The sequence below is a fragment of the Microcaecilia unicolor genome, chromosome 1 (assembly GCF_901765095.1).
Source record: "Microcaecilia unicolor chromosome 1, aMicUni1.1, whole genome shotgun sequence".
Lineage (NCBI taxonomy): Eukaryota > Metazoa > Chordata > Amphibia > Gymnophiona > Siphonopidae > Microcaecilia > Microcaecilia unicolor.
The window spans coordinates 306,066,160-306,080,068 of NC_044031.1; the positions used below are offsets into that span (position 1 = coordinate 306,066,160).

The window sequence follows — 13,909 nt, forward strand, 5'->3', positions numbered from 1 at the left end:
AAGAGTGTATTATCGGCAAACAGCAATACGTTGGGCAAAAGGGTTTTCATTGGGGAGATCGGAGAAGATTTTTGACAAATGGGCCCAAGCAGGGTTGCGCACACTAGGGCAAACATGGAAAGATGGAGAAATGATTGGTTTTGCAGACCTTCAGGAGGAATATGGTCTGATAGAGAGAGATCTTACCTATTATTGCAATCTGCGTAACTTCCTTAAGAAGAAAGCGCAGGATGAATTAGACCTAGCTGAAACAGATCTAGAACTTGCGATCATTAGAGGAGGAGGCAAAGGAGGGATAACACGTATATACCTGGCTTTGCTGGGACAGACTGATCCTCAGGTACTATATCAAAAGAGATGGGAAGAGATATTACAGACTACCTATTCCACAATGGTTTGGAAAGGTAATTATAAATATTTGCTTAAGTCATCCATAGCACAAACGGTGAATGAAAATGGTTTTAAGATGTTTTATGGGTGGTACTACACACCAGACCGACTACAAAAAATGTTTCCAGAAACATCAGGTCAATGTTGGCGGGAATGTGGCCATAGAGGCACATTCTTTCACATATGGTGGTCTTGTGAGAAAATAAAAGAATACTGGAAAGAGATATTGCAGCTGGTTGATACAGTTATACAAAGGCAATGCCCATGGAGGGCAGAACACTGCCTTCTGCATTTTAAACCAGCTGGGATATCTGGCTGGCAACACAGACTGGCGACTCAATATTTTGTGGCAGCAAGGCTTGGAATAGCCCGGGCATGGAAGCAACTGCAACCACCAACATTACAAATAGCAACTGGGAGAGTTGAATACTTATACCAAATGTCAAAGCTGACAGCCATGCGAAGAGGCTCCATGCGGATTTTCAACAAAATATGGACACTTTATGAACAGTATAAAGAACAATCAAACACACCACTGGGTTAGGGAGGGAGGGGAGGGAAGGTTAAAGTTAGAGTTAAATAAGCTTGATGTAAAAGAAATATGTTGCTGAACAGCCGATTGTTGGCTATTTTGTATTTGAGCAATCTTTAATAAAAAATATATACATTAAAAAAAAAAAAAAAATGAGAAGGTTGTAAATGACTCGATCAAAATAAACCCTAGGGGAATGCTGGTAAGGGGGCAGCATCGTAATCATTTGCACAGGGCAACAAAATGGGTAGCACCAGCCCTGTCCTTAACCCATGGCTACTGATTTGGAGGGACAGCTTGACTGAGGCAGTATCTTGATGCCATACCGCTTCCACTTTATGCTGATGGACCTGATGGTATGCCAAGAGATATTCAAATACATTGAAATATTCTTATAGCCTTCCTCCAATCTGTACTTTTGAATAACTCTATTCCAGAGCTCTTTCAGCAGCTGTGTTTGGCATGTTTAGACCTTTGCTTCAGTTTTATTTAATTGAACAGTAAAGGCTTGGCTCTTCATTAAAAAGTGCTGCTGTTAAGGCACCTGTTGGAAGTGGAGCTAATTTGGATTTGGTATGACAAAATATATGGAGACTTATGCAATTAAGCCTTTTGGTTTATTATTGAATATTTCTGTAATTATTCTTTCACATTGAATATGTTGTGTAGATTAGTGAAATAAACTCCTGCTTTAATGCTCTTTGAAACGTATTCTTCAGTGTACAAGGGTGTTTTGATGTTGCACTGTTTCTTTATATTTTGCACAGAAGAGGAGGAAATGAATTTCTTTCTATTTCTTCAGTGTTATACTGCACGCAGAGGCTGACTTCTTGTGGTTTCTAGATCAATTTTTGCCTGTCTGTTTATAGATAGATAGATATAGATAGATATTTTTAGATTGTGGTCTCTGATTCTGTATTTGGTGAGGATCTGTCTCACAGCTCATTGCAGAAACAGTCCTTGGCTAGAGGCCATGTTCAGAGCTGCTTCTGGATTCCTAAATCTGGCCACTAGTTTTACTCTTTAAGCAATGACCATGACTCCCCTCCCCAAAAAAGATTGTGAAGGGAGTCAAAGCCCATAATAAGTTAAATATAGCCCAACTGTTTTACTTAGTTCCAGGAGGGAGATTTTAGGCAAGTCCTGGATTTCAGGCAATCATATCTTGATGGATTATAGGACTTGCAGAGCTGATCACAGTGTGTAGAATCCGGGATTATAAATACATACTGTTTGGGATGTAAATTCAAAAGCAGAACTGGCCAAACTGTCTCCCTTTTGGGACTGGGTAACCTGGTAGATCAGCTCTCTCTGTTCTGTATGTGTGACTGAGGTGAGGTATTCTGCTAGTACAGTGTTTCTCAACCCAGTCCCTGGGCACACCCAGCCAAGTTGGGCTTTCAGGATATACACAATGAATATGCATGAGATAGAGTTGCATTCACTTCTTCCTTGGTGTGCAGATCTCTCATGCATATAAATTGTGGATATCCTGAAAACTTGGCTGGCTGTGTGTGCCCTGTGGACTACATTAAGAAGTACAGTACCAGTAGGTAGGTTTCAAAATCATCTTTGAAAAATTAGCTTCTCTGTGAAGAGGTAGGTGCCTTGTTTCGTGTGGAGCAAATCTTTTTGACATATGAATACACCAATGTGATACAGCTTTGTTCAGAGGCGTAATATATTCAGCTGTTCCCTCTCTGTAACCAAAGAAATATTCCCTTTCCTGCTTGTCATTATCATCACCACTACCCAAACTGTCTCTCTAACTAAGCTTCTCTTTTTCTCACTCACCCCCTTCCAGCTTCTAGAGATCCAGGCAGACTTCCACAGGAAGTCTTTGACCTCCCTGGATCATGTGCTGCTGGAGTTACGAGACAGTCGTCATGGCCCGACAGGTAACCTTATAACGGCTTAAAGGTCTGGTGAGAAAGTGCATCATTAATTAAAAAAAAAAACAGTGCAGCAGCTCCACTCAGAACATTGCGGAGGTAATTAAAACATAAGCGTTGCTATACTGGGACAGACTGAAGGTCCATCAAGTCTAGTATCCTGTTTCTCAATGGTGGCCAATCCAGGTTGCAAGTACCTGGCAAGGTCCCAGAACAGTAAAACAGACTTTATACTGCTTATCCTAGAAATAAGAAGTGGATTTTCCCAAGTTCATCTTAATAATGATTTATGGACTTTTCTTTTAGGAAGTTTTCTAAACGTTTTTAAACCCTGCTAACCTAACTCTCTTTTACCACATTCTCTGGCAATGAATTCTAGAGTTTAATTACACGTTGCGTGAAGAAATATTTTCTCTGGTTTGTTTTAAATTTTACTACTTAGTAGCTTCATTGCATGCTCCCTAGTCATAATAATATTGGAAATCGTAAACAAGTGATTCATGACTACCCATTCCACTCCACTCAGTATTTTATAGACCTCTATCATATCTCCCCTCAACCGTCTCCTCTCCAAGCTGAAGAGCCATAGTTACTTTAGCCTTTCCTCATAGGGAGGCTAAAGGGTGGGGGGGGGGGGAGTAAAGTAGTGCTCACTTTGGAGTATTTTAATCATTTTTGCATTGATGTGGCAACATTCAGTTATAAATGACCCTTTTCAGAATACCTTTGAAAAGTAGGTCAGAACGGTAGCTGCTACTACTACTTATCATTTCTATAGCACTACTAAAGGTATTCAGTGCTATACACTTGGAACATGTAAGAGACAGTCCCTGCTCGACAGAGCTTACAATGTAATCAAGACAGACAAACAGGACAAATAAAGGATAAGGGAATTACTTATGGTGGGAATGATAAAACAGACATGGGTACTATACAAGTGAATAGGGGTTAGGAGTTAAAAGCAGCTTCAAAAAGGTGAGCTTTTAGCCTAGATTTGAAGACGGCCAGATATAGAGTTTGGCGTACTGGCTTAGGAAGTCTATTCCAGGCATATGGTGCAACCCAGCAAGATAAAAAGAACAAAGTCTGGAGTTAGCAGTAGAGGAGAAGGGTACAGATGAGAGATTTACCTGATGGAAGGAATTCCTGGGGAGGAGTGTAGGGAGAGATGAGTGGAGAGGTACTGAGGAGCTGCAGAGTGAATGCACTTGTAAGTCAGTAAGAGGAGTTTGAACTGCATGTGGAAACGGATAGAGCCAATGACGTGACTTAATACGAGCATAGTGGTACTGATGGAACATAAGTCATGGAGCAGAATTTTGAACAGATTGAAGGGGAAAGAGATGGCTTAGTGGGAGACCTGTGAGAAGCAAGTTGCAGTAGTCTAAGGGAGAGGTAATAAGTGTGGATAAGGGTTTTGGTAGTGTGCGCAGAAAGAAAGAAGGATGAATTTTGGTGGTGATACAGAGAAATAAATGACAGTTTTAGCAGTCTGTTGGATATGTGCAGAGAAAAAGAGAGAGGAGTCAAAGATGACCCCAAGGTTACAAGCTGATGAGACAGGGAGGATGAGAGTGTTATCCACAGAGATAGAGAATGGGGGAAGAGGAGAGGTGTGTTTAGAGGGAATGATAAGCTCAGTCTTGTTCACAAATGTTTAGTGTGTTATGGAAACTAAGAAACATTAGAGGTTACTTCCCTATTGATGTTTTTGTATGTTGGTTCAAACTGTGGGTGTCTTTTACTAAAGCTTAGCTCAAGTTATCTGCAGCAGGGCCCATAGGAATAAAATGGGCCCTGCTGTAGATAACTCGAGCTAAACTTTAGTAAAAGAACCCCTTTGGTATTAGCTGATGCAGATTATTGTAATGGAGTATATGTAGGCTGTAGGGAGCAAGTTCTGAAGAAAGTACAAATAACGCAAAATTCAGCCACTACTTATTGATCGGATCCAGATCAATAAAACTCTTGAGTTGATGCCCCCTCTCTTGAAGACTGCTTGTGCTTCTTTTGGTTTGTAGATCAATTGTTTGTTTAAAAAAAAAATTACTATAAGCCACACTGAACCAACACATGCTGGAAAGTGCGGGATATAAATGTTGAAATAAATACTGACTAGTTGAGAAGTACATGCCATGATATGATGGTGCGTACTTTGCTGGCACTAGGTGGAGTATACAGAGTGTGGGCAGTGCATGTAGATGGCAAAATGCTATAATTTATATGTGCTCATGACAAATATTAGCACAGACATTTACATCTGCTCTAGGGCTGGTGTAAACATCTGCCCCTGCCACTTATGCAAGTATTTTATAAAGCAAGAGAATGTGGTAAAAGCAGTTAGCTTAGCAGGGTTTAAAAAAGGTTTGGCTATCTTCCTAAAAGAAAAGTCCATAAGCCATTATTAAAATGGACTTGGGAAAATCCACTGCTTTTTTCTAGGATAAGCAGCATAAAATATATTGTACTATTTTGGGATCTTGCCAGGTACCTATGACCTGGATTGACCAGGATACTGGGCTTGATGGTCCTTTGGTATGGCAACACTTATGTACTTATATGTAGGCACTTTCTCTCACTTATTTTCTGCATTCCTTTCTTATTTTATCTTGTCTTTCTCAGTCTCCTCTCTCACACCCATTCTCTGCCTCCTTGTTTCTTTGAACCTCCCCTCCCTTTCTCTTTCCTCTCTTCTCTTTCCCTATTCTGCTGGGCCTATGCTAGGGTTTTACAAACTTGTCCTAGTGATTGTACAGCTGGTCAGGTTTTCAGGATATCTGTCACAACTGTGCTTGAGAAACGTTTGCATACACAGGATCTCTCAAAACTTGCATACCTTTCACATGTCCCCTCTGCAGTCTTGGGCTGGCACTGTGAGTATTATAACTATGTCATATGAACGTTCTACTGTGCTGCCATTTATTTTTTGCTGACATTGTGTTCTTTGAATATTCTACTGTTTTAATGTGTACCTTACTGACACTTACCATATTATTTCTACTAGTAGGATTTAATTTGCCTAAGTGTGAATTATGCTGACATTTGGTAATTTTATTGTTATGTGGTTACAAAAAGTAAGTTGTCTGCGTCAAGCTATACCTGCCTTGGGCGAATGTCTTCATAAAGGCAGTTGATAAATCCTATATAAATTAAAAATAAGCATCATATCTTATTTCCCAGATCCTTCCCCCACAGATGCCTTGCCTGGGGGAGTCTATGGAGAGGACCTGGAGACGCATTTGGAGAACTTCAAACGAGAGATTGCTCTTCCCATTGAAGCATGTGTCATGATGCTCCTGGCGAAGGGTATGAAGGAGGAGGCAAGTGCTCCAGAATCCATCGAATAGTCACCCTCTGCAAAAATATCACTTAACTTCTGAAGGGCAAATCTATCATTTGGCTTCCGCATTTGCACGCCCCTTGTGTGCATAATGGTATAGAATATTAGCACGTGTGTAAATGCACAATTGCCCGTGAAAGGGCCACTGTAACAGTATTACATAAGTGGGTTAGCACATAAGTACAAGAGGCGTATACTAAATGGGCGGGGCATGGACAGGGCTCCTAATTATGTGTGTAACTTACAGAATACTGGCAGTTACATGCCACCTGCCACATTTTCGCAGTTACGCCCGGTCTATGGCTAGTGCACCTGTGGGTGTGTAAATGTGAGATGTTCTGATACTGGGTTACGTTGGTATTCTAAAACAGATTCTGGGCATGTGGATGTGGTGTTAGAACTGGCTCTCACTTTGCAGCATTGGGATGCCTAAACAGGGGTGCCCACTTAAGCGGCCCCTTAGTGCATATACTACATGTTTTCTGCCTCTTGTAAAAAAGACAGTCCCCCCGATATTCAAAACTATTTAATCAGCCAGGAACAGCACCCGGCCAGTTAAATAGCATTTAAGCGCCTAACCATGGATATTCAGTGGGAGATAACTGGTTATCTCCCACCGAATATCCCAGTAAGCAGCAACATAGCCGGTTAGGTACAGATATTCTGCGCCAAACCAGCTATGCTGAGTGGTTGAAATAGGTCGCTTAAATAGCAGGCCTATCTTTGACTGCTAAAAGGTTAACCGGTTAACACTGAATATCGTCATAGCTGGTTAACGTTTTAGCAGCGAAAATAAACTCAGATATTCAATGCAGGTCACCGGCTATGGTCGGACATAGAAGGTTTAATGCCGTTAGCAGACAGCAAATGTGCTGCCAGCTGAATATTGGGCCCAGTGTTCTGAATAACATAACATAATTTCAGATTTATAATCTGTTATACCTCTCAGTTCTTAGCGGAGTACAATGCCAAGAAGCTGAAAATTACCAGGAATTACAAACAACACAAAATAATAATATAGTCATAAAACTAATACAGCCATCTCTGTTCTACCCCGCTCAAATAATATCAATTTATGCTGCCCAATATATATTGTTGAAAGAGGAATGTTTCCGTACAAACATTTTATAATTCTATAAAGAAGCTAAAAAGGGAAATATCTCCTTACCAAATTTTGCTTCCTGAAAGGCCAATAGTTTCTCAAACAATTTTAATCTCTCTATATCTCTAGAAGTTGCAGAGAGGAAAACAATTGGCTTCCTGCACGATTTAGAATTAATGAACAAAAACTGATCGTATCAATAGTGAGGATATATTCCATTTAAGATTTAAATAGACAGCATGCCAATTTGAATTGGATCCTTGCCTCTTCTGGAAACCAATGTAATTTAATATAAAACTGAGAGACTGTCATGCCTTTTTAATGAAAAAATAAGTCTTAATGCCATGTTTCGAATAGACTGATGCTTTTTCAACATTTATTTACGGCATCCTAAATAGACTATATTACAATATTCTAGTTGACTTAACAATAAAGCTTGCATCATTATTTCATCTTTCTATGCTTCTGGGTTCAGGGAATGGAACTTGATACTGCCTTTCTGTGGTTTTTGCAACTACATTCAAAGTCAGTTTACATATTATATACAGGTACATCTTTGTACCTGGGGCAAAGGAGGGTTAGGTGTCTTGCCCAAAGTCACAAGGAGCTGCAGTGGGAATCAAACCCAGTTTGCCAGTATCAAAGTCTACTACACTAACCACTAGGCTACTCCTCTACTCGTAAGCTTGTTCTACTTACCTTCTACATCTCCATAACACCTTTAGAATTTCCAGCAGGTGCAGTCTTTAACATTCTGCATCTTTCCAGCGTCCCCAATGCTATTTGAATAGAGCACATCACCTCATATCTCCTGAGTCTCCAGCAAAAGCAACAGTTCACTGCTGTCCCCAGCAAAAGTCCCACAAAATCTTCTGCACTCTTCTGAAGTGCCTGAGAGGACATGTCACCAGACTTTGTGATAGTTTACGATTCATGCTGTAAATATGGGACATACAAGGAAAAGTACCTGACTGTGTGCCTACAGTTCTGGCTTGTTATCTTGGGCAGTTGCAGCTGGTGTAAACTTTTCCTGTCGAAGGGAGCAGGAGGTGGCAGCACTTGAGTGCAGGCCTGTGTTTGAAATCCCTGTGCCCCACAGCTTTAAAGTGCTCTTCTCCTGCCATGTGAGCATTGTACCACTGCCACACCCCAGATTCTGTTGCCCTTGGTAGATGCCTAGTCCACCTAGTGGCAGAGCCGGCCCTGCCACCAAAATTCAAGGTGTGAGCTGCTCACCGCTGTTAAAAAGACAACACTTACCTACAGCCAGGATCCTCACAATGCCACCACTCTTGAGGTACTCGACCATATTCCGAGTTTGCAGACTTTATGCTGGTTTGCATTACTTAATTTAAAGTGTTAACCTCTTCAGAGCCATTCTCAGTGTGAAACATAGCTTCCTCTGAGGTGGAGCAAGCAGGTTTAACAAAATCAGCCTTTCCTTAAAATCTGCTCCTGTCACACTGTTTCTTGGGCATTTTCTTGGTTTTGAGGCGACCAGAGCTCAATGCAGTGTTATGTGTGGACTTGAACAGGTCCTTTGCATGTAGGAAGTACTTTCCATTGACAAACTGGGGTGATCCAACTTGCTAATGTTAAGTTATAACCTCTATCCCCTGGAAGGATGAGGCTAATGGTGACTCAGCTGGGAATTGGCATAAGTATTGTGGTATGGCTATTTCATTTTTGTTTTCTGTCTAATAGGGGCTCTTCCGATTGGCCGCAGGAGCCTCCATCCTAAGGAAGTTGAAATACAGTCTTGCCAGTGGGTCCAGCAACATAGATGAGTTCTACTTGGAACCCCATGCCGTGGCAGGTACACTCTACTCTGTTACAAACACAAGCCTGTTGGGCCGCACAGCATCTGTGCTGACAGTAGGAGGTGCTGTCCTTCACTGCCAATGAGAACCAGACTTGCTCTTTGAGCTACATTACACTTGATCCATGTGGTTGCATGTCTGGCTCCCAATAGTAGAGGGGAAAAGGATGTGGTCTGAGGCATCACTGTGGGGTGGGGTGAAAGGTAGGTATTTAGAGGTTTGGTAAGATGGGAAGAAGGAATCGCTGCTGGGTGTTAGGAAAGACAGGTGATACTGAATGCAGATTGGTGGTTAGAAAAGGGATGGAGTGCTTGCTTCGGCAGCACATATACTAAAATTGGAACGATACAGAGAAGATTAGCATGGCCCCTGTGCAAGGATGACACGCAAATTCGTGAAGCGTTCCATATTAAAAAAAAAAAAGAAAAGGGATGGATTCTGGTGCATCGTATCTCTTTGAAGCTGTTATAAACACTTTGCACAGTGTTTATAGCAGCTTTTATCTTATACTAAGCTGACTCATATGAGCGGGTAAGTTTTTGTTTCCTTTTTCTTTATAGGTTTTCTTGCTTTGAGTTTGCTTTATGTTTTTTTTTTTTAATTTGAAACAAATTCTATTGTTGATTAGAATAGACCAATCGCAATGACACACAGTAGGGATATTAATACAAAAAGAACAATGTCGCGTAACTGTGCTACCATCCACTCTGACAACAAAAGCACTATTTTTAAGTAAACTAAGAAACCCATCATTTGTCCCCCCCCCCCCCAACCCCCTCCCTACTCACGATTGCCAATACCACCAAAAACCTAAACGAGCCAAATGGAAAACTGCAGAGGGCCTGGACTCTTTTGACCCTGCTGCATCCAAAAACTCAGGAGATCTGGAACTGCCTCCCCCACCCCACCCCCTTAGAAGAAAAAGGAAAATAAAAACCATCAACTGCCTCAGAGTTTGATTTATGTCCAAAGGTTTTTATTGACAACAGTAAAATACAACCAAGAAACCACAAATAGGCCAGGTACATTACAATCGTTATCCATTTTCATTATAAATTCTATATTCCTTCCTCCCCTTAACGATCAACCAGCCTTAGGCTCCAGTTATAATGAAGATTCTTAACTCCTCCGATGATATGTAACTGAAGCAGTATAAGAATGTGAATCCCAAATACCTTCCTCCCCCCTTATCCTAACTCAGTATAGCACCGACTAAGAAGTCTGAGTGTCTGGGTTCTTATGACTTCCAGATTCCCTTAAGGAGTGTGATTTATTTGGAAGAATTTTTATTGATTTTGCAGAGTGTTGTGATATTTTGTATTAATATTGACCCCTGATACAGGTGTGAAGCAGAAATATGGCCATTGTTGAGTTTTTATTATTGGTACTCAAAAATTCTCCATTTGGAATTTGGTATCACTTGTTTTTTGGCAACTCTATACATGGTGTGTGAACTTTTGCATTATGGAGGTTGTCTCCTCTTTTATCTTTTTCCCCTCACCCCAAATTCTTCAAAAAAACAACAAAATTAATTTTCTAGGTTCAGAATCAACTTGTGCTAAGCTATTATGCCACAGAATTCCTGAAAGTTTGTTGCAGAATTTTCCAACGCTTGGTCATGGGAGTCTACTCTTGCACTGCCACAGGATAGCAAAGCTCTGGCTTAGCAAGAGATGCTTTATCCTCTTTCCCCAATTGCAGTTGTGATCTCCCACCACTAGAGGGAGGTCATCACAATCCCATCAATATTATCCAAGATTTATAGCACAGGACAATTATACTATTTGTGCACATTAGGCATGCCATGAAGATATTCTCTTGGGATTCATCTGGTGATAACACAGCTGTCTGTAACAGCAAATGGTTATACAGTTTCGTGGTTTTGTCTCTTATGGGAATGTGTCTTTCTGCTTCTCTTCCAGGGGCACTGAAGTCTTACCTTAGAGAATTACCGCAACCTCTGATGACCTATGAACTTTATGATGATTGGTTTAAAGCAGCCAAGTAAGACCAAAGAATGGCTAATAAACTGTGTGTGACTCCTCATTCAATGTTTAAATATATTTACCCCTGGATTCTATATAGCACGCCTAGAGATCTGTGCCGAAATCCAAACGTGTTCTGTAACAACGCGCATAACTTAATTGAGTTAACATGCTAATCAGAATTGATAACAGCTCTTAAGCAATAATGAACACTAATTGGCAATAATCAGAATTTACGCTTATAACTCGCTAGGCATATTCTGTAACGCAGTGCGCCTAACTTCTAACATGTGCAGCCAAAAAGGGGCATGGTTATGGGTGGAAAAATGGGCGTTTTCGTGGGTGTTCCAAAATTTATGCATGTAGTTATAGAATATGGCCCAGTGCGTCTAAATCTATGCACCGGATTTTCGTTGGTGTAAATGGAGGTGCATAATTTTAGGCGCCAAGATATCAACTAAACATATTCTATATACTGCACCAAAATCTTGGTGCCACTTATAGAATATGCTTAGGCGGAAATGTTTTGTGTGTGGTTTTTTTTAGGCGCCTTATATAGAATCTGGCCCTTAAGGGTTAACTTTATAAAGGAGGGTTTCCTTGTGTAAGGCCAGTTTTCAGCATGTGGATTAGGCCCATAAGTGTGCTGCTAGACAGCATGTACGTACATGTGTGCCACATGTAGGCATTCCAGGGGGTAGAGTTTGGGTCGAGCTGGGGCAGAAATGGTGATAGATGAGCATATGTGATTTCATCACAGGTTTACGCCATCTTCAGCTGTGAGTCTGTGTGTTCTTGGAGCCAAATCTGGGAGTCTGTTTTATGTTTCAACAATTTTTATTGATGACATTCAAATAAAGTATACTCAACAGTTTAGGTGCCCAGTGTAGAACTAACAAAATAGACAAAATGTAAATCAGACAATCAAAACCATCATTAACCTTTTTTGTTTAACATTAGCCCCCCCCAACCCATCTCTCCCCTTTAACCTAGTGCTTTTACTTATATAAATTTGTGAGTTCAAGAAGATGTGACCAACAATCCATCATGAACATGAAAGTTGTATGAGCTATTGAGAGTCTATTTTAATAAAGGTGCTTAGGTGGCTATGTTGGCTTTGTCAGGGGCAGCGGAATGCCTTTTTGATTAGTGGGCAAAGCTCAGCTCACAACCCCACCCATGCTCCGTCCCTGCTCCAGCATCTCCCCTTACTTACCATCCCATAGTTGCCCCCTCCCACAGCATCCAGCATCCTTCTCTACCTTTGAAACCTCCAGCATGGTGCTCAGCATTTCTCTCCTTCCCTCTCCCATGGGCTCCAGCATTTCTCTACACCTCTCCGCCCCCTGCAACTTGTTTAGTGCCTTGTTTCCCTTCCCCATGGTGGCGATACTCTGCTCAGCCTAGTGGTTAGTGCAGTGGACTTGGATCCTGGGGAACTGAGCTCAATTCCCACTGCAGCTCCTTTTGACTCTGGGCAAGTCACTTAACCCTCCATTACTCCTGGTACAAAATAAGTACCTGAATATACTATGTAAACCGCTTTAAATGTAGTTGCAAAAACCTCAGAAAGGCAGTATATCAAGTCCCATTTCCCTTCCCTTTCCCTACTAATAGCATAGAGGCCAGTGGGTGTGGGGCCTCAAGCATCTGTCCATGCTGATGTCCTGCCTGCTTCCTCCCCCTACAACTTCCTATTTCAGAGGGGGTAGAAGCTGGCAGGTCTTGGGCATGCATAGATGCTGAAGGCCCAGTGCCTGCCAGTCTCAGTGCCAGTTGGAATATCACTGCCCTGGAGGAGGGAGGTAAGGTAATAAACTAGTTGCTGGGGAGGGGGAGAGGGGAGGGCAGAAAAGGAGGAGATGAGTCCCTCCTCAGAACTGAGGTTGACATGACCAAAATTTTCCATTACATTACATTGTGAGAACTTCTTACATTCTTGCCATAGGCGCCCCGTATAAGAGGCTTGGGGAGGCTAAGCCTCCCCAGCCCAATCGTGGACTTCCCTTGACTGCTCTTTAAAAGAGATGGCGCCTAAGCGCCAAAATGCTGCATTGACCGGCGGTCTCTGCCTCTTCCCTCCTCCCGTGCGAGTCTTGCACCTCCCCCCCCCCCCCCCCCGCTCTCACCCATCCATCTGTGTCGTCACTCCGTCTCTGGCCTAAGGCGTTCTCCCGCCGGCGAATCGGCGACGGTGATGCACATAGCCAGCCTTAATCTGCCTGCGTCAGAGCGTCTCCCTCAAACGCGTCCCGCCTCTGCGTAAGACAGGAAGTTGAATTAGAGGAGGCGGGACGCATCTGAGGGAGACGCTCTGACGCAGGCAGATTAAGGCTGGCTATGTGCATCGCCGTCACTGATTCGCCGGCGTCGGAGGGAGAACGCCTCAGGCTTTAATAACGAGCGAAACATACTGGGCAAGGACTGGAGGAAAGTGGAAATGGGAGATCAGAGTGAGACATTCTGGATACAGAGGAAGGTGGGAGGAAAGATTGGGAAAAAGGAAGAAGGAAATGGAGATTGGAGGAGCATGCTGGATATTGTGGAAGGGGAGTTTGAGGGCATGCTGTGCACAGAGGAATGGGGGGGGGAGAGATTGGGGAACATTCTGGGCATGGACAGTGGAAGGGGAGATTGTGGGACATGCTGGGCATGGAGAAATGTGAGAAAGGAAATGTGGGGTTCATGCTGGGCATGGAGGAGGGTAGAAAAAGGGCGATTAGGGTGACATGCTGGGCACAGAGGAGTGAAGGTGGGAGGAAAGATCAGGCGGTGGTGCTGGAGAGGAGGGAAGGTGGAAAGAGAAATCAGGGAGATGCTGGTTAGGAAGAAAGGTGGAAGAGAAAAC

General features: G+C 42.4%; 1 protein-coding gene and 1 non-coding gene across 5 annotated transcripts in view; both read left to right on the forward strand.

Moving 5' to 3' along the window:
- SH3BP1 (SH3 domain binding protein 1) overlaps positions 1 to 13,909 on the forward strand; it is a 131,008-nt gene that overhangs the window by 63,525 nt on the left and 53,574 nt on the right. For all 4 annotated transcript variants that reach the window (XM_030207897.1, XM_030207907.1, XM_030207916.1 and 1 more), the window contains 4 exons: positions 2,727 to 2,820; positions 5,995 to 6,134; positions 8,961 to 9,072; positions 10,999 to 11,080. In XM_030207897.1, the coding sequence (XP_030063757.1) occupies positions 2,727 to 2,820; positions 5,995 to 6,134; positions 8,961 to 9,072; positions 10,999 to 11,080 (428 nt within the window). The remainder of the gene's footprint in view (positions 1 to 2,726; positions 2,821 to 5,994; positions 6,135 to 8,960; positions 9,073 to 10,998; positions 11,081 to 13,909) is intronic.
- On the forward strand, positions 9,384 to 9,490 carry LOC115460839. Its single transcript, XR_003940613.1, has one exon. It is a non-coding gene; the product is annotated as a U6 spliceosomal RNA (small nuclear RNA).